The sequence below is a fragment of the Saccostrea echinata genome, unplaced genomic scaffold (genome assembly GCF_033153115.1).
Source record: "Saccostrea echinata isolate AGI-Se365-2 ecotype Australia unplaced genomic scaffold, CSIRO_AGI_Sech_v1 ptg000030l, whole genome shotgun sequence".
Lineage (NCBI taxonomy): Eukaryota > Metazoa > Mollusca > Bivalvia > Ostreida > Ostreidae > Saccostrea > Saccostrea echinata.
In genome coordinates this window covers 17693248-17715000 of record NW_026889779.1, presented here as the reverse complement: position 1 = coordinate 17715000, position 21753 = coordinate 17693248, and the positions used below count along the sequence as shown (strand labels likewise).

At 32.6% G+C, this 21753-nt stretch overlaps 1 protein-coding gene across 1 annotated transcript in view; it reads left to right on the top strand.

Annotated features, from left to right (window-relative positions):
• The window catches only part of LOC133196881 (receptor-type tyrosine-protein phosphatase epsilon-like), a 19909-nt gene extending 3629 nt beyond the window's left edge, over positions 1-16280 (top strand). The window contains exons 3-22 of the mRNA XM_061332729.1: positions 1-118; positions 231-377; positions 1435-1537; positions 1686-1795; positions 2006-2154; positions 2388-2475; positions 2772-2842; positions 4721-4760; positions 4883-4980; positions 7739-7867; positions 8276-8427; positions 8682-8817; positions 9019-9180; positions 9440-9533; positions 11707-11780; positions 11895-12029; positions 12123-12242; positions 14187-14338; positions 14462-14597; positions 15223-16280. The exon at positions 1-118 is cut by the window's left edge and continues 11 nt beyond it. Of these exons, the coding sequence (XP_061188713.1) occupies positions 1-118; positions 231-377; positions 1435-1537; positions 1686-1795; positions 2006-2154; positions 2388-2475; positions 2772-2842; positions 4721-4760; positions 4883-4980; positions 7739-7867; positions 8276-8427; positions 8682-8817; positions 9019-9180; positions 9440-9533; positions 11707-11780; positions 11895-12029; positions 12123-12242; positions 14187-14338; positions 14462-14597; positions 15223-15300 (2292 nt within the window). The 3' untranslated portion in view covers positions 15301-16280. The remainder of the gene's footprint in view (positions 119-230; positions 378-1434; positions 1538-1685; positions 1796-2005; positions 2155-2387; positions 2476-2771; positions 2843-4720; positions 4761-4882; positions 4981-7738; positions 7868-8275; positions 8428-8681; positions 8818-9018; positions 9181-9439; positions 9534-11706; positions 11781-11894; positions 12030-12122; positions 12243-14186; positions 14339-14461; positions 14598-15222) is intronic.
• The last annotated feature ends 5473 nt before the right edge of the window (positions 16281-21753 follow it).

The following is a 21753-nucleotide window of genomic DNA, read 5'->3' as shown; positions in this document are numbered from 1 at the left end:
GGATACTTTGGCAAAAATTGTTCGCAAAATTGTTCTGTAAATTGCTATGATATTTGTAATAATATTAATGGACAGTGCAAATGCATGAAAGGATGGATGGGGGAAAACTGTTCCGAAGGTACATTAAATAAACTTTTATTTTCAACATTAAATACTTCTCCAACAGAAAATTCTTTTATAATTGTTTGGTATTAGGATACATATGTATGTGGTTTTTCACTTATTTATAGTGTGCCCCTCTGAATATTATGGTCATAATTGTGAAGAACGCTGCAGTTCGAACTGTATGAAGAACGAGCCGTGTGACGTTATAAATGGAAGTTGTCCAAGTGGATGTCAACAAGGTTATGAGGGTTATATGTGTCAGCCTTTGAAAGGTAAATCTACGTATTTTTTCACCAATACTTTAAAATTAGTGATTTATCGGAATATGTACTTGACACCTGCAATGGCATTTACAATCAGGGTACTGCATAAATTGGGTTGACAATAATTTTCCGCGAAATATATTCGTATCCATGAAATGGAAAAGAAATATATAGTCAACACCTCAATGAAAAACTGTCTAGACTTAAGTTAAGAATAACGTTTACTTACTGTAAACGTGGAAATTTTGACGACGTGCTAATTTTGACTATATTGACGATTTTTCTTTTCTCGTCAAAATTTCCACTCGTCAAACTTCATATCATATATATAGCGTCACAACAGACATTGACAGTTGTACAACTTTACCGCTTTTCTCGGCTTCCCCAATTAAAACTAGATCAAAGTTAGTTTAATTTTTTTGTAAATAGTTATGAAAACATATAATCACAGTTTTAAAAACCACTGAGTATGTCATATATTATTATTACCCATGGTCACAACATTCTAACTTTGCGTAATTATCACGCCGTGTTTTTCCTACTTTGTCACCTCAGGCAATCGGTCTCGTATAATGAAAACAAAATACAAAAGAGCAATTAATTCAATCAAATCTTATACATTGTAGATGGTTTTTACAAGCAAAATTAAAATTTTATTGATGAGAACGCTTGTAAATGAGTTCCCGAGGAAGTCGCGGTCCTTGCTTATAACGTCGTGAACTCGCACAGAGCGGCTTAATCGTAGACGTTCTCAAGTCAACTAAGCCAAATGTTCCCATCAAGTTTTTGGTCCTCTGGCTTTTGGCGAACTTACCCTGAGTACTAGTTTTGAAACTCGTTTTTTAGGAGTTCTTTGTATTCATTTTTGTTTTAATCTTGTGAAATCAAAGATATACATAACTCTTGATTCAATATTTCGTCAAAATTAACACTCGTCAATTTCCGTAAACAAAAAATCGTCAATTTTTCAACTCGTCAAAATAACCACGTTTACAGTATCTGGGGTCAACTCTATATTTTTGTCATATGTTGCATTTATTTGTACATAAGAAAAAAAATGTTATAGGATTCGCGGTGAAGGCGTCTGAGAAAAATCAAGAAAATATCATATATGGCGTGATTGGTGGTGTTGTATTAGTAATTGTCGTTGTCGTGGTACTGTTCATATGGTAAGGTTCTCTTTTCAAGCAATTAAATGTTGTATTAAATTTGCATATAATAATATTTATGATATGATAACTATTGTATAATTGTTTTCTTCGATAACAATCGTCATTGTAGTCATTATAGTAACCTTTTTAAATTGTTTTGTCATAGGTTACTTCAAAGGAGACGAAGAGCGAGGCTCGTAACAAAAGAAAAAGACGGAAGTCAACAAACTTTGGAATTTGTTTTACACAATGCTAATGAAGATAACCTAACACAGGGTATGCAGATCTTAACTTTTTTTGTTTCAAATATAATCCGATAATTATTTAGTACTAATTGAAAAAGAAGAGGAAATACTTCTGGTTCAGATAGACACACAACTCACACCTTTTTGCAATTCATATTTAAATTATTCGATATAAGGGAAACGGGAATGAGGAGGGGGCAGTGAATATTTTTACTAAACAGATATGGGTTTTGTTGAATAGATGGTGATGATATTCATTCAAACAAAAATGAGATGCTCCAAAGGACTAGCCTCAAGCCAAAACAAAGACGTATTCAAATTAAAGATCTCTGCACAACAATAAGGAACTTTTCACGTCAGGAAAATGCGGGGTTTAAAGAAGAGTACAAGGTATAGAGGCTTAAGTAGATTTATTTTTTTTATTTAATTTATAGAAATATACATTTTAGCTAATCAAAAGAATATATTAAATCATAGAAAATGTTTCTTCATCTGGAAAAAAAACTAGTTTGTTCAAAAGTTTTCTCTAATTTCTAAAATGCCATTGGTATTGAATATATTACTATTCTGATGAGGGAATGTATTTAGCAGCAACTTTTAATTGCTTTAAACTTGCTATTTAGGAGATTCTTAATGGCGAGTTACATCCATGTGAAGTTGGAAAAAGAGACGAAAACAAAGTCAAAAACAGATATACTACAACATTTCCCTGTAAGACATTAATCAAAATAACAACTGGGTATTATTATTATTATTTTGGAGACGTTTCGTTCACAATATTTTGGTTCTGTCATTATAAGCTAATAAACCTTTCAAAAGGATAGTGAAAAGGACATTTAAAGACAGAATATTACTTTTTGAATGATTTTTAATATAATTGCAATAATAAAGTGGCAAAAATGTTAACATGAATTATAATGGAAACAATTGATTTCACGAAAATGAAAGTATGACTTGATATTAAAATGAGACAAATGTGATGACGTTTATATTTTATTCATTTATAGATGATCATACTCGTGTCATTCTACAAGAGTTGAACAAGAACGATGGCTATATCAACGCTAACTACATAAGGGTACACATGTATCAATTTATTACAAGCATACTGTTCTAAGTAAAAGTGAAATGGACACGATTATTAACTATGCATATGATATGTTATCTTGCATGAAGAAAACAATTGCAAATGAAATTACTGATAAACTTTTACTTAGTTTTAAGATAAGGATATTTTCTCGACAGGATTAAGGCTAAATAGATGACGGGTAAATATTTAAGATGAAATTGTGTTAATTTCTAGCCACTTGCTCTTTTTTTTTATTTTATAAGAAAGAATATAAATTGTATCAAGCATGTTGATTTTGAATATTACTTATTCAAATAAATCCGTTTGGAGTGTCTTAATTACTCTTTCCCTATGATGTATTTGCATGATGCTTACTCTAATTATGTCACTAAATCTTGTATTCTTTCATAATTATCCTCTTAATTACATGTATTTGCGTTTTGGGTTGTGACTTAAATTACACAAAAGATGATAGGAGTAGGAAAACTTCAAAATATTTTGGCATCTTTGCTTCCCTGAGTCATTTCCTTCTGATCAATAACAAAAATAATTTTACCTTCAGGTTTTATAATATGAATTCTGCATTATTATTTCTCAGTGTTTACTTCCTAACTCCCCAAGAGCTGCATTCCATGATTCACTCATTTAAATAGGCTTCATAAACATGATTTTTATTAATAACAATTACGAGGGTTGTTAGAAAAGTTCGCGGACAAGTTCTATGGTGAATGCGCTATTTCCATGAAACCGTTTAAACTCTCCAGATAAAAACTTTACCTATTTTCCAATAAATATACAAAGATCTGGTGTTTTCCGGTGATCCTTAAAAAATATACAGCTATATTAGTTTGATAAAACATGCTTCACGTAGCATGCTACTTTTTTGCAGGTTTACATTACACAGACTTTTTATTGAAATCAAAAATTGCACAGTTGTAGCGCAGAAAGCATTATGATATTTTACCTGTCGCTACAGTATTCATGAAACTTTACTTGCCGAAATTTTGAATTAAATTGGAGGGTGTACGACTGTTTTATAGACATTTATAAATAATCAAGGCGTAAAAACAAAGCCAAGAATGGGAATGTCATGGAACGTCATGGAGCACCGAGCTACTAAAAAATTATGTGTGCAGACAGGAAAATGTCTAAAATAAATTAAAGTGCTTCTAGATGCTGCTGGAAATTGCCTACACGTACAAAGGACAAATGTATTCAAAATGTAGTAGCTTTATAAGAATGGAAGGATTAACATTTTTAATGATCAACTCAATCGATACCTCAATACCCCACTTATCGCATGGACGTTGCGGCTATGGATTTTGCATTGTTTCCATACCTTACCTCTTAACTGCGTAGACTATTATTTTAAGATCTCCCTAATGTCCGAAACAGCACAAAAGACATTATAGAAGAAAAGTAACATGTCTTGACATAGATATTTAACTTTTCAGTAGAAAAAAGACAAGAAAATGAAAGATATTTAGAACTATGAAAAAGTTTAACGAATTTGAAATCTGCTTGTCACGTCACTTAACGTTAAGTTAATGCTCCGTGAATCCTATGACCGCATAGTGAAAATTGTAAATTTTCAAAATTTTAGTAAAAGGACCTGATTCTTTACATACTTATAAACAAAAGATAGGAATTTAATCAGACATAAGTCATACTTCACAGTACACAATAGATTTTCCGTAAATCAATGTGTCCGCGAACTTTTCTAACAACCCTCGTATATTTATCTTTTTAAAAATATTTTTGTGGATTTTTTGTGATCGATCATTGTTCGTTATCTTCACCTTTTTTTCATTTGATATCATTCTGTAGAATATGGGTAACTATGGTATTAAGTATATAGATATTTTATTCTCATTGCTTTTCAAATAGGATCTTTCTGGAGAAAAGAGAAGGTATATTGCTACTCAAGGTAAGAAAATTTTACGTATATGTTTTGAAAATAATTCTTTACAAAAAAATTGCAAATAATCTGAATTTGCAATTTAAGGGTTAATTCTTTGTAAATTTGTACTACCCTCATCCTTTTGACAGGTCCAAAAAAGAAAACATTTGCTGACTTTTGGGAAATGGTGTGGCAAGAGTTGGTTACAACAATTGTTTGCTTAACAAATCTTAAGGAAGGGACAAAGGTTAGTTGTGATTTTTATTGTGATTGTTAATGGTTTTAAGATACATTAACATCGTAAAAATAAAGCATTCTTATAAAGTTACCATTTGGCTATTCCATGAATTTTGTATGCATTATCCCACAGGTGCATTACCTTATTCTGAGAGATGACCTGTTCCAATCCGTGTTGCTCGTTTTTCTAGGGTCGTAATAACCTTTTTCTTATGTAACTTAAGGTTTTCCAATTTTTCCATTATGTGTGGGGAACCACGAAAATTTCACTCAGATATACCTTGAAAAAAATTGTTCCTAGAATACGAGATCTATAAACGTAAGATCTTCTCAATTAAGAACTAAACTACTACCCAAGAGAATGAAATTAACAGATAGCAAAAGTAGTTTTCGTCTCGGCGCTGAAAGTTTAAACAAATATATTTTATTCCACGGAGTGACATAAATAAAAAAAATGGAGCAATCATCACATTAATTTGCGTTTATGATTTAAACAAAAGGCAAACATTTCGTCTACCAGATAAATACATAGAGATCATGGATAGCACGACTTGGTCAAAGGGGGTGCATTCTCCTCCTCCGTAACAAAATAATACTATATTTAACTATATTGATAACTTTGACACTATGAAAACTGTAGTTAATTATAATGATAATTTTGACGCTTTGATTAACTCTAGTGTTAACTATGAAAATTTGATCTGCTATAGTGATCACCATGAAACTTTCATTCGCTATAGTGATAACTTTGACACTATGAAACTTTGAAATACTATAGTAATCACTATGAAAACTTTCATTTATTAAAGTTATCACTCAAATAAATAGAAATATGGCTGAAATACTGCCGACTGGCCGTTAAACAATAATCATCCAATCAATTACTCAAATATATTTTTATATCGATATATATATATATATGTATAAGATGTGAGTTCTGTCTTGTTTAATATATACTTAATAACATTAAATGATGTTATTTCCTGATGTCAAAAAGGCCAACTGAAATGAAAGACAAACAATATTCATTGTAGAAATTTTACCCAGTAGAAATCTTTGAAAGCCGAAAGTTTTTCAAAAAGAATAAAAGTGAAAATAAAATTAGAAAAAAAATTAATTGCATGCAAAGTGCATGGAATTATTGAAAATAGAAGACATCAACAGTTATCTTTCGTAAATTGAGATAATCTGCAAAACTGGATAATAACCATGTAGTGAAATTAAATGACGTCCATCATAAAGTAGGTCATAAAACATAGTAATAAATTCAAATTTTCTTAGGTTATCATGTCTAAAACTACGATTTATCATTATGTTGTTAACATCAAAACTTTGATTTACCATAGTGTTGTAAACTTTGCCACTTTGATTTACTATAGTTGTAACTATGACATTCAAGTGATTACTATGAAAACTTATACTAAAATGAAAGCTTTGACCCCATGAAAACTGGTTTACTATTATAGTGTTCACTACGAAAACTTTGATTTTCTATAGTGAAAAATTTGACACTGTGAAAACTTTGACACTGTGAAAACTTTGACACTATGAAAACTTTGAAATACTACTGTCATCACTTTGACACTACAGTGATACTTTTTACTAAATTGATAACATAGTTAACTATAGTAAACTTTGCTTAACTAAATATTTTTGAGATTAGAATTATGAGATTAATCGCTGTACGTTATCTTCGTATTTTACATTGCTTTAATTCCTTATTATGAGCAATCGCCCCCTCCTTGAAAAGATGATACCTTAAGAGTTATAACATAAAAGTACTTGTTTTTCTGCCATGTTATGAAATCCAAATAGAGCCATGTAGTTCACTGTAGCACTATCGACCATCAACTTAAGGGCTGATGGCACGATAATACAGTGGCGCGATGACGATAATGTGATGACGATTGTGAACATCGTTTTATGGTTATTGTGTCATTGATTTTGCACCATTGTGTCAAAGACTTTATAGCACTGCATCATCTCACTATTGCTGCATCGTGTCATTGTATCATCATTTCTTCAGATCCTTGTGTACAAATGCAGAGATCTATGTGAGCGGATCAAAGGATCTGATTTTAATAAGATTGATTTTTTGTGTATCTTCTTTCTTTAAAGTTAATATCCAAAGCACAATTCTACATTTACTACATATTGCATTAAAGAAAAAGATCGTACAATGAATTTTATCAAATATTCTATGTTGATGTCAACATACAAGGAATGATTTTTCAAACTAGCCTGGTTGAAATATTTTACCTTTATGTAATATGCAGTATCAGATGTAAAATAACATTGAAGAGTGTCTCAAAGTAAAATATTATATCAGTTCATCTTGTTATTTGATTCTCCCTATCAGAAGGGTTATGTGCGTTGAGATCTGGTATTTATAAACCAGTCTAAGTGCTGAAAAATGTAAAATCATTTTTTCACGTATCACTTCATTATCAGTTCAAAGTGCAATAGTTATCATGAAAAAGATGATGTTCTTTTTGTGAGAGAAGGAAAAATCTTGCTGGTACATTTATTTATAATCTAAATTTTCATTATCCTGACAAAAAACCCTTATCAAAAATGTATAAACCAAGCTTAAAATTTAACCATGGATTATTTTCATCATGTTAGGTATTGACTATAAGAATACATATGACACACTTATAATAAACATAAGAATACATATGACACCCTTATAATTATCACTTTCATCCAGTCACGTATTTGTTCATGCTTGATGGTCTTTGTTGACGGAACTTTCTTTTTCATAATAGGAAAAATGTAGACAGTACTGGCCAAACAACAATGATAAAATTCAACATGGACATTTTGCAATTCGAAACTTTGAAGAAAAGACCTATGCAAATTATGTTACGAGGAACTTTCATGTGCAAAATATTGTGGTAAGTATCCAGGTGTGATATTTTGCTGAAGTGTATTTTTTTAACATGTTAAAACATTCAGCGTAAACGTGGGCTATTCTTAAAATAAAAATTATAAAAATAAAAAAAATGTTTAAAAAATTCTATTTAAAAATATATAATACATGCATAAATATGAAAGTATGTCTTGGAAAAATTTAGGGATGTACAAATGATATCACTGATATATGGATCCCGCTAAAAGAAGAGCACCTACAGATTTTCAAAAGCACGTCATAGTGGTGTTTTTGAATTTATCAAGGAATCTGTGAACTCAGCATAATTAAGCTCACCTATAAAACCTTATTGTTACTGTTATTGATTTTCTTGCTGTTTCTCGCACTCACCACCCTTCTAATCCCTTCTCTCTTTCTTCTTATTTATCTGCAGAAAAAAGAAGAGCGGGATGTACGGATGTTTCACTATACCCAGTGGACAGACCATGGTGTTCCTGAAGCAATAAACCTTGTTATGTTCCACCGACATTTCCTGAGATCGGTATCAGGGAATTCCCTTCAACACAAACTTGTTGTTCACTGCAGGTTAGAGAAAAATTTCTCAAAGACAATTGAAGAACACATTATGCATCCTTAAGATGCCTTTATAGATATTTACAAACAAATCCAAATTAATATTAATTTCTTAACTAGAAATATATTTCTGATAACATTGTGAAAAGATGTCTTCAGTTTTTGTATTTACAAAGTTTGAATCATCGTCTTCTTCTTCACAAAATGTGTCTTTTCCTTCTCTTTTTTTCCTTTCCCTCATTTATTGATTCTCATTTTCGATAAAGTGCTGGAATTGGAAGAACGGGTACCTTCATAGCTTTGGACGCCCTCTACCGAGACGGTCTGAATTCAGGTTTTGTAAATGTGCAGGAATATGTTACACAAATGCGTCATGACAGAATGAACATGATACAGGGAGAGGTATTAGTTTATCTAAGAAACATTTGAAAAGGACTATTTTTAGAGATATATATATTGAAGCAAATAAGTGAAACAAGTACCCTTCTTAGCGGTCAATTTAATGCTAAAAATAATTTTCGTTAAGAGATAAAGTATTATAATTTATTTTTTTACCATGCTATTGCCGAGCAAGTACTAATGCTATTGTTCCTTTTATTAAAGGATCAATATAAAATGGTCTATGCTGCCTTATATGAATCATTCAGAGGAGATCTGAGACCTGTTGGTGCTGAAACCTTCCTTTCACAGTATCAAAACTCCTCTTGTTACGTCAATCTAGGGGAAGTAGCAAATAAGAATTTACCTGTAGAAGATCAGTTCAAGGTGAATATTTTAGTTTTACTGGTTGGACAAATGGTACCCAGGAGAAGTCTTGAAAAACATGCATCTAGATGCGCCTTTTTCCACTTAATCGTATAAAAACTATTTCTTTTTGTAGAACATTATGTAACACTTTCTCTTTCTTTCTCAAGCTTTGAATGTTTCATCCATTAGTAAATATAGAAAATATTTTTTTCAAGAATATACTGAAATATGATAAGTAAAATCATGTGATTTTCTTTTGATTTTCTTTTTTCACCAGGAGCTTAAATCTCTGAATCCATACCACACTGTAAATAACAGCGTGTCTGGACATACAAATTTTGGTGCTAGTTTTACTGAGGAAGATTTACCAAGTATGAATTTGTATTTAGATGCAATCAGTTAGTTTGCTTTATGTTGTAACTCAGCAAAATTAATATAAAAGCTTTAATACATAATTATTTTATAAATTGATTGATTATTATATTGATTCTTATACGAGGATTGTCCGGTAAAATCGGGGACAAAACGTTTTTCTCGAAAAATAATGGGCGCACTATGCTGAAATTTTCAGCAAATGTTTATTCATCATATTTTAGTGTATCTTAATTATTTTGATAAAATATAGACAAAAATAAAGATTTTATTATACTTGAATGTGCACAGGGTACGGTCCTACGGCGCATGATAAAAAAACCAGGGTTTCATTAGTGAATACACGAGTATTATTTCGAAATAAAAGTATTAAATAGATAAGGTTGGGGTAAAAATCATCCTATTTTTAATCCACTATCTATTATTTCGTCTTTTATAAAATATCAAGACATTTGCTTAATTTTTGGCAGTTTCCTGAGCATTTTAAATGGGAAAGTGGTAAACGCAACACACGAAAAATGGCGAAGTTTGGTGACGTTACGGCGCGCACCGGAGAGCAGTTCAGTTTGATTTAGATGTAGTAATGACGCCCTAAGAAACTTAAAATGGCTACAGAAAAAAAAATTAAAATATCGATCTTTAGTATACAAGTGAAATGGGAGTTTTCTAAGCGGAAGCTTTTTGATCGGGTCCCCGGGTAGAACAAAACATACGGACAAACAGCTACTGGCAATAGCGAAAGACGCTGTCGCTGTAGACCGTCGATATAGGAGAGCCTGTTTAGTTGAATGATAGCGAGAGTACTGTCCATAACTTACTAATAAATCTTCATAAGGTCCCAGATGTGTACGAGATTGGTTCCTCGACTGTTTATGGAGGAATAAAGGGAAAATCAAGTATGTGCATCAATGAAATCCCCGAATTTAAGTGGGGCTTATCCAACTTTTATTTAGCAAAGAGGAAACGTGACGCTGCTTTAAAAGAGACTTTGACCTTATCATCCGTGCGCCGTAAGACGATACCATACATAACATAAAATCTCATATTTTGTTTATTTGAGCAGATATCTATTTGAAATTTGCTATGTATATTGATTAAAAATGTACTAAAATGTAGTGAAAATTTTAGAACGCAGTGATGATTATTTTTCATTATAGACAACTTGTCCACGATTTTACCGGACAACCCTCGTACATTGAGAAATGTCTTATATATTGGTATGTTTATATTTTCTTTTTTTTTCTTTGCTTTTTTGGTGTATCTCTTATTTTTTATTTTATTTTTTTTTTTTGTTGTTGTTAGGCAGTTCTAAATTTCTAAAATGAATGTTTCTTCAATGGTTTCCAAACTCAAGCTATTATGAATCTTATTTTCTATCTTTCTCTCCTCCACCCCTAAAATAAGAAAAATATTAAGTTCTTAAATCCATTGTGTACAATTCTCATACTGTGGAATCACCAACATTCGCGAGGACCCTATTTTCGTGGATTCTTAAATTTTACAGGTTCGTGGGGACGTTATTTCGTTTATTCACTGATATCTACAAAAGGAAATATGATATTGAAACCCTAGTATATTAATTCGTGGAGGATGTTAATTCGTGGATGAGAGGTATCCATGAATTCCACGAATATTGAGTCACCACGAAATTTAATGATTGCACAGTATCTGAAGTGGTGGTCACTGGGCTTTGCAATTTAGAATTATATCCCCTAATGAAAACTTTAATTTAGTAATAGATGGCATGACTTTAAATTATAAATATGCTACTTGAAGAGGTGTCGTTATTTCATCAAACGGCAAATGTCAATGATAAACAAATGATTTCTTGCATTTGGAAAATACGTCTGTTCAGTGAATTTCAAACTTTTGATACAAATGAATTCAAATGGATTATGATGTTGCACCTCACCAAAAGATCTGCAATATTCTGTAAAAAAAGTTTTCAGAGTATATGTAAAAAAAATGGCATAATCATACTATTAGCCGTGTAACGGTTATTTGTTTTTATCTAATATTAAATTACATGTAAAGGGTGACTGTGAAAGATATGCCTTTGGGAGATTCAATTTTGTATTAAAGGTCAGATTTCTACCTTAGTATTTATATTTGTGTGCATGAAAAGAAGCCAACTATACATGATAAAATTAACTTAATATTCTTTTAATTTAGACCAAAAATATAGATGTTATGTGCTCTCCGACGATGACAGAGAAGTGCATTATAATAACGCTGTTATCTTGCAGGTTAGTAAGACAAAATACCTCTTTCAACTATAAATCAATATATTCTTCCAATAAAAGAGCTGTCATTTTTGACCTTATATCATGCTAAGATTCCTGATTTTCTTTTCTTTGCAGAGTTTTACTAAACCTGACGGAATTATAAGTGCCCAGTACCCAAATGAGAATCAGTGTGAAGATTTCCTTTACCTAGTACGAAAGAGTGGAGCTGGTACGGTAGTTTCTCTCGGGCAACTTTCGGACGTATCCTCGGTATGAGTCTAGGTTGATATTTGAAAATTTAAAAAAAAAATACACAAGAATGTGTCAGATTCTGTTCTTAATATTCCGTTCTATTTATTTTAGTCGAAATGTTGGTTTCCATCTAAAAATGATACAAAGGTTGTGGGAGGTTTCACAGTAAAAATGAGAATCTGTACTCCCTCCGACTGTGTTACGAAAACAAACATCATTATTCAGAAAAAGGTAGAGTGTACTTGGCATCAAATCTCTCTGTCTCTCTTTCTCTGCCCCTCTCTCTCTCTCTCTCTCTCTCTCTCTCTCTCTCTCTACATTGATGTCTGTTGATTTCTTTAAATTCATACCAGGACAACCGTTTATTAATTTTAAGCTCACCTGAGCTGAAGGCTCAAGTTAGCTTTTCTGATCGAAGAGTGTCCGGCGTCTGTAAACTTTTCACATTTTCGACTTCTTCTGGAGAACCACTGGACCAATTTCAACCAAACTTGCCACAAAGCATTCTTGGGTGAAGGGGATTTAGGTTTGTTCACATGATGTGCCACGCTTTATTAGTTATCTTAATACAGAAGTATCCTCAGGTAGTGTAGATTCACGATTGTTCAATTCATGACCCCTGGGGGTAGGACGGGGCAACAATGGTAGGTCTCAGTTTTACATAGAAATGTATAGGTGTAATGGTTAAGAACGATTTGAGTAAAACGCAAGACTTAAAATAGTGAAATGACCTGACAACCCTTGGAATGGACTAGCAAAAGGGTATATAAGGCAAAGCTTTTGGAAAGTCAGGCATTCAGAATCTAGATGAAGAAGTTGGATGTTGAATCAACAATAAAGATTAAGGTATTCTATTCCTAAAAGCAACAGATTCAATGAACTTGAGTACATAACAGATATGTAGGTGCATGTTGAATACTCAGTACATTTAGACGTAATTCCCATTTATTACTATAAGCATGTAAGGGTGGGATGTGTCCTAATATATGACCTAGAATTTTGGTAAGAGTTGTCTCCCTCTGTTTTTAATTGATAAAAAAAGTCAATTTTAGAAAACTTATCTGGTAAAAAAAATCGTTTTCAATCGTCATTCTATTTCTAATGTGTTTAAATGCATCTTTCCAACACAGTATTTATTGATATTCTTATTATTTGAATTTTTATTTTAAAAAGCGCTTGTCCCCATAGACTTCAATGCAATCTTTAATTAATTACTTCAATCTTATTTAATTTTTGAAACTTTCTCTTGGTAAATCTTTTTCTACTATAAAATGTTTTAAACTAATATCAGAGTATTATGTATGTGATGGACATTTAAGGATAGAGGATGGAAAACCTTAAGGGTTAAAGCAAAATAAAAGTATAAAAGTTATAAACACAAGTGGCAAGTATCCTAGGGATTTGTTTAGTTCTGTGTAGTAAATCTGAAGAAGATTGAGACATCTGGTTCTTATCTAACAATGGGAACCTAAGGGAAAAACATGGTGTAAGTAGTACCTTATACCTCAGACTGAGCTGTCTTAATAATTATTCCAATCAATAACTCAGACAGTGTTAAAGGAAAACCGATATATCCCTTGTAAGAATCTGATCATACATGTTACCTAGGAAATATCTTTACAATCTTCTTCTCAAGAACAACTAAGCCATTATTAGTCATTATTAGTCTTATTTATACAGAAGCAACCTTAGGTATTGTAGAATCAAGTTTGTTCATATTATGACCCCCGGGGTAGGGGGGGGGGGCACAACAGAGGGTCAAATCTTTACATAAGAATATATAGAAATCATCTTGAAAAAATCTTCTGCTCTAGATCAGCAAAGCCATGATTAGTCTTATAATAATAGAAGCATCCTCAGGTAGTGTAGATTCAAATTTGTTCAAATTTAGGGTGGGGAGGGTGGGGCCACAGTGAGCGATCAGACTTTTGCAAAGGAATATATAAGGGAAAAAATCTTTAAAATTCTTTTGTTTAAGAACAGGAAAACCATGAGTAGTAATATTGACATTGGAGCATCATGAGGTAGTGTAAATTAAAATTTAACCCCCACCCCCACCCCCTCCACCCCCCTGATGCCCCCTGTTTCAATACTGAACTGATTTCTGCTTCTTTTTAACCAATGTGCTCAGGTAAGCGATGTGGCCCATGGGCCTCTTGTAACATATTATAATAGGGCTTCAAAGACGTAGCTGTTTCTGTTCTGGAATGTAACTTTTGGAGGGAGGATACCGTTGTTGCTGATTGTCGAAAGATTCTTAATGTGATTACAGAAACCCGACTTGTAGAGTCTACCCGTCCTGACAGTAGAACGCTAGTTTTGTCAAGGTAAGTGCTTAATAACGTTTGAAAATTCCTGTTTCATGAAGCAAATAAAGCCTTTTTATGGATCATTCAAAACAGAATGTTCAAATAAGTTTTATTTTAAAGTACAAATTATTTTAATTGCAGTGACGGTGCAAAACGGTGTGGTCCATTTTGTGTTGCTTACAATGCTATTGAGCAACTAATTCTTGACAAAGAGGTTGATATCTTCACAACAACGCGATTGATACAAATTCGTAGGCCAGATATGATATCAACTATTGTAAGTGTAATCGCGTATATAAGAAAGACATATACGTATTCATTTATATGTATAATTTTTCTCTTTGTTTTTGATAATATTTCTGACCCCAACCCCCTTTGTCCCCAATATAGTAATCCTGGATCCGCATTTAGATGGTGCATATAAAAACTAAAATACATGTAATATTATAGGAAATAAACATCATTACAAACCTATAATTACGCTATTTGTACATTACATTTACAAAGATTCTTTGTCTCAAAGGCTTACAAATTTCCTGCAGTTGTATATGTAGATAAATGCCTTTAATTTCTATAAGTGGATGTTTGTATTGTAGTGGTAAAATGGTGATTTTGGTGTACTTTGGTCAAAAAATGTTAACTTGCAATTACGAGATCTTTTCTCGTCATAACGATATCTTCTTTCTCGCCTTAATTAAATCTTTTCTGACTCGTAATAATATGAAATACGAAATAATTCATCATCACGAGGTAATATTGACTTTAAATTAATAAAAACTATTTTTTTTTTCATATGAGAATATCAGGCTGTAGTAAATATATACCATATGGCTGCATTTTCTAAATATGTTCTATTTTTTAAGGTGTTATGATTCAATTTTATCTCTCTTTCTTTTGTGCAGGAAGAATACCAATTCAGTCATGATCTTATAGCGGAATATCTACAGAACGATACAGTTTATGCTAACTGTTCAAACTAATATGCATCTATTGCTCCTGGGGATTGAAGGAACTTTTTATCTTTTTACGTTACCAATATATTGAATTAGACATGGTGTAGCATTTATCTTTTAATTTGCAAAAGAACTTTCAATTTTTTTTGTTTAATGTCTAAATTCTGCTTGCAAGGCAATGAGCCAGATTTCACCGAAAATCTCTTTTTTAGGATATTAGTATAGTATAATTATAAAAAATATAATCTTTTATTTGGGATTATTTGGAGCTATTTGTGCGTGTATATAAACGATCTATATATGCTCATCCTATGAGAAATGCATTTAAACGTCTATTCATATATTGAAATCATAAGCTTGTAAGCCCAGTTCAAATATATTACTGTGACGTCATATTGTATTTCACATTTCGCCCAGTCAGAATATCTGGATATAGCCTTTTAAACATACCCGCTAACTCTTTACCTCCCCAAACAGGTTTGTTAAATTTAGCCTGAGCCCACAGCTCCCATCCACCCACAACCAACAGGTCAGTTATTAACCCAGAGAACTAAAGCTCCCCTATGAAAGTCACTAAAGGCAATACCTTTTCTGTGACCTTGCAGTTGCCAATCCGTCGATAAATGGCATAAACATTTTATGTAGTCGAAACTTGGTTCCTACCCAAAGCGACTGTGATCCGTCGACAGGGGTTGCTTACTCCTCCATAGCACCTGATCCCACTTCTGATGTTCTTGGATAAGAGGTCTCAATAAACTAATAAGAGACCCACAGCTCCAACAGATCAGTTATATACATTTTTCTCACAGATCTACAGTTCCACTTAAATAGGCCTCAAGACAATAAAGGAAAGGCAGAAGTAAGTCAGAATTTCAAATATTTATTACTTAAATACTTTGATAATCAAACAAAACTTTTATCATGACTTAGCATTTGTAAATTATATTCAAGCATGTGTATTATTTTTCCACAATTATTGACAAAAAAATGAAATAAACTGCAAAATATTTGGCAGAATCTCTTAAGATTTTTGTATGACCTACTTTTACGTCAGACTTGTGATTGTGACGAGTTAAGTATCCTTATTGACAACATCTTTGTAGTCTTCGGAGACCGGGTTTTCCAACATACCGTAGGAATTTCGATGGGAAGCAATGGTGCTCCTTCATTACCCGACCTCCTTTTTTATTCCATGAAGCAGAAATTAAGAAACTTCTACACAAGAAGAAAACACTTGTTATGGCCTTGATATATCGACTGTGTTTTATCAATTATCAATAGTTACTTCCATTCATATGTCAACCTCAGGGTAACTCGATCTGTGGAGCGATCGCACCGTGATCGGAGGGTCTTGGGTTCAAACAATTAAGCAGTTGATTGGAATAAGTTCAATGAATCTGACCAAACCATAATATTTATTAGGATAACCAAGATAAATATCAATGAGATCTCAACATTGTTGACACAAGGATTTTTTTAAAGATGTTTTTCCATTTTCTTTTTTCGGGGAGGAGGGGGGATTAAAAATTCTAACGTAAATATGTTCTTTAAAATCAATTGATTTTTCGACCCATCCGCCCACACTTTAGAAAAAAGTCAAAGGTCGTGAAAAACAAATTATTAAAATGTGGTCTAAGACTCTATTATGAATTTATGAAAAATGTGATGTCACTGTTAAGACAGAGTGCATCTGACTTTTAACCTCCCACCTTGTATCAAAAGTTTGATTGTATGTATTAATTCATTGTATATTGTTTTTATTCGAGAATTCTTCACTCATATAGAGACGTCACCATATACCGGTGAGGGGCTTCAAATTCATACCTATACTCGGCACTCAGTGCCATTGAGCTGTAAGAGTTTTTTGTCGTGCTAACGACTACCGTGACAAGGGACCTCAGTTTTTAAGGTCTCATCCGAAAGATCCATGACTTCACTTCTAATGCCGGGTGCTTGGCGAAGGAACAGTCACTAACCTATGTAAACGTCTTAGGTTTGATGCGACGCGGCGAACGAGAATCAAACTCGGGCCTCCCGATCACGAAGTAAACCACTAGACTACCGTGACGCCTCAAAAGATTTGAAGAGGAGGATCTAAGTTAAACATGTATACTAAGGATACAACTGTGCTCCCCCAAAGGAAGCTTTAAGTCTCTTTCACTACTGGCTTTAAAACCCCTGTCCGTATGAAAATCCCCTGTCTTTCTCTGTAACCTACAGCATTTCCACAATTATCTACGGTGTATCTACAGTATGGTACGGTATGTCTCCTCTGCATATACAGTAATTCTCAGTATGCCACTGTATGTATCCCCAGCATGCCACAGTTACCTACAGTAGGCCCCAGTACGCCTACGGTAGGCCCCAGTATGGCTACTGCTTCCTACAGTGATCTACGGTATGCCACAGTATATGCCCCAGTAGGCCCCTGTATTGTTCACCGAAGCAAAACGGAAGAAGTATACACACTTCCAGAGGCGCTATTTATCTAAGATGTGAGGTTGTCAGTTCAGTACACAGGGTTATTTCCTTGAGAAACTTTTGAACATTATTTTATACACATAGTAATACAACTGAAGTCAACTGATACGGGTCTCGTGATCCACATTAGGCAAAAACTTCACGAATATGTTAATGCCACAAAGAAAATATCGAAATGGTCAATAATGTTGACTGATCTGAAGTGTGCATTTCTTGCTGACAAAATAACAAAAATACGCTATAAACATTAAAACTGTTATAATTATTAATTTATTCGTACTTTTCATTATGTTTACATTTGTTAAGAGACTTATAGGGTTATGCTGTAATTCTGAAAAGTTTACAAATCATTGCTTCAAGAAAAAAAAAATTCATCAATTAATGAATTTTATTTATTATTTTTTCATTTTTTATTTATTTATTCATTTATTTATTTATTTATGTATTTATTTATTTGTTTGTTAGTTTATTCCTTCATTCATTCAAAAAATATTTAATTTAAAGCATCAAATTGGGAAGGGCATGCATTACGAACAATAATTCTATAAAGAAGATTTTGTTCACTTATAGTACGGCTACATTAGAGACCTAAATGTATATACTAATATATATGCTCCTGGTTAGTGGCTACATGTGCTTGTAAAATATATTCCTTGGTGTTTTAATAAACTTGAACAAGTCGTGTAACTAATGACCTATATCCATAGTATAAAGGTCCCTGGTGTAAGTAAATCTCACCGATGCAAATATTTGGAAAGCAATCCGCGTCGATACAGGAATGTAAAATTTATTTTATTTAGATTTTCTGCCTGCTCAGCGAGAAAAAAGTCTTTAATCTTGGTACATGTAACCATTCTAATAAATGAACATAGCTGTATACGACAGTAGTGGGTCTGTTATAGTATCTAATGACGTGGTATCTTTAGGTAACACAGCTCTTTTTCTTTATTGTCAACCGATTAATTTTTTTTTTTAATTGACCTTTGTTCATTATCTTCAACTTTAACATTTTTTTTTTGACAAATATAATTTACATATAATAACATGCTGTCCAGGTGCGGATCCAAGAATTTTTCCAGGAGGGGAGGGGGAAATTCCACCTCAATTAAAAAAAAAATAACGCAAATTCCATTTCCTTAACGTGAAAAAAACCTATTTCGTGGTGGGATCCACGCTTTCTGGGGGGGGGGGTCAAAGTCATTTTTTATCTGCTTCAATATAACTTGGTTCGGAATGCTCCCCCCTCTCTAGGTTAGAGCCTGCTGTCAGTATTAATTTTAATCGGAGAAATTCAATATTAAACGTACATGTATAATACAAGATCAGTTTATGCAAAAGAGGCACAAGTAAATTATATGTAATTGCCGACGGACAGTGAATTGTGTAATCTGTATAAAAACTGTAGACATGATTTTCTAAGAAATATTGGCATTTCAAATTTACAAAATAACGATTTAAATATTCTATTCAGATATCTATTAACCCATTTCCCACGTCAAAATGCGAGTTTCAAATATAATGCATATAACATTACACTGTAAGACAAAGAAAAATCACACGCATTTAATTAATATATATTGCTAAAAGTGATTTATAGGTCCGATGGGCCGGGTGTTGTACATATATGCTTATTTGTCTAATGAACGTAAAATTATTGTATACACAAGTCACTACATGGCCGTAGGAACCGGGGGGGGGGGGGGGCGTGCCCCCCCCCCCCAATAATTTTGCCGATATATAGAACACTGTAGAAAACATAGCTACTATATGCTTGTGCCCCCTCAATAATAACGTCTGATGACTTTTTTTTTTTTTGCTTGTCAAGGAATTTTGGTAGTTGATAGTGCCCCCTCAGCTGAAAATGTATGGATGTGCCCCCTCAAAGTGAATTTGCTTCCTACGGGCCTGCACTATGTATAATAAAATGTTTACTTACTTACTTATTGTATATAATTTTAAAGCAAAATTCATGCGAAAACCCTTTTTTCTTTTTTTTTTTTCCTAGGGGGCAAAGCAAACAAGCCACCAATTTTTTTTTTAAAAATCTGACGTTTTGTGTTTAATGAGGGAACAAGTTTACTATTAAACAGAGATGAATTACAAATATATCGAACCTATTAATTCCGGCTTGGTTGACAAGAAGTGCGACATCTATTTTGTACATGGAAATTTCTGTGGTTTTTTTATTTTATACAATGGAAAATTAAATCGAAAGTCAAATATTTATTATCGAAAACACGTTTACTTAGAACAACAATATTTGACAGACAAGAAGCTCATCTTGAGTCCCCCTACGAAATATATACGTTTAGAAAGGTACATGAAATATTCACCAGAAATGTATGTATTAACCAGCACGAAGAGGACTAAGTAAGTAAAATGTTTTCATAAAAAAACATCAAAGGGTTGATTATTTCAGACACCGCTTTGATTTTCTTAAAAATATAGTATGACTACAACACAAATGTTTCATCAAAATGTAACGGGATCGAGATCCGGAAAAACTCTTCAAAAGAAATCGACGCATTTTTCTTCTTAATCATCTTTCTGAATGTATTAGAGTAATTTCAAGCTGTAATAATTATAATACAACTACCATTATCAATAACGTACGTAGTAATTGTCAGTGTTTTTTCTCCGAAATCCTTAGTAGGAAGTCAATCCAGTTAGATGACAGTTTTTCCATGTAAGCAGACTTAGCAAGCCACTTGTTCATGCTAAAAAACAGAAAATGGTATGGATTCTCTGTGATCGGGGTACTGACAGTGACGATGCAAATGGACCAGGGGCCTGTTTTACAAAAGAACTTACGACTAAGACCAAAATTTAATTCTGCTTATATCTTTCTAATTTACATTAAATAGAAAATGGTTTTAATATTTTTAAAAGGTATGTAGAAAGATACTTCTCCTCTAGCAATTTTAAACAGAATATTTAATTTTGAAAAATTTTACAATCAACTGAAGTTTTTTGTCTTAGTCGTAAGTTCTTTTGTAAAACGGGCCACTGATTAGCTGTATCAGTCTAACGTAATAGTGTGCAGTGTAACAGTAATACTTTGTTGTGACTTGACTTCTACACTTTGATCAATGTGAATGGATTATGTTTACTGTTGCATGGCATATTTTTAGACTAATGGAAAAATCTTTAGTTTAATCGAATTCGTTTTGTGTCAGTGACTGTGATGTTCATATCATGAAACACAATATAGGCCTATAGCTGTGTTAAAAATATATTGAACATGTTCGACAATTTCAAGAAATGGAGACCCTAAAAATTATTTTGCCATGTCTGGCAATTAAAAGAAAGTTACTCAGTATTTGATATTAATTTCTTTCTTCCCTTTTTCTTTTCTTTTCTTTTTTTTTGGGGGGGGGGGGTATTTCTAATTGTAATGGATGAATATACATATATATGACGTGTATATACTAAAAATGCATGTTTACAAATAATTGCTTTTATATTTGTTCATCTTAAGTTAATTGTAATTTAGAATTTGTGTTTCCATTCTCTTTGCAGTAAATCAGCACATAAGATTATAATAAGTAACTAGATTGAAGAACAGTCTTCGTTTACTGTTCATAGTGCTAGCTGTCGATACTTATGTCTAGAATAATGATAACGTAGTAAAGAGCAAGGTGTTCGTAAAGTAAGCATTTTAGATTGAGGCTTTAGGATATTACGATATTCGCAGGTGAGTTAAGGCTAAGTTTAGGGATTTCTATGCAAATAAACTAATTAAAATGCATAAGGACTATATCAATTATACAGAGAAAGTTAAAACTTATTGTCTAATACATACTTGGTACCCAGGACATGAGATAGCCAGTACACATTATGACGTCATTGTTCTTTACTACACAAGATTATAATGGACATCAACAAAAATGCTTCGGCGCATGGGCATGCTCTATTTTATTTAACTGAATCAAGGTGTATTAAGAAGCAATATATTCCAAAGTTTACTGGTATTGCTGCACAAATATCAACAGCTCAGTT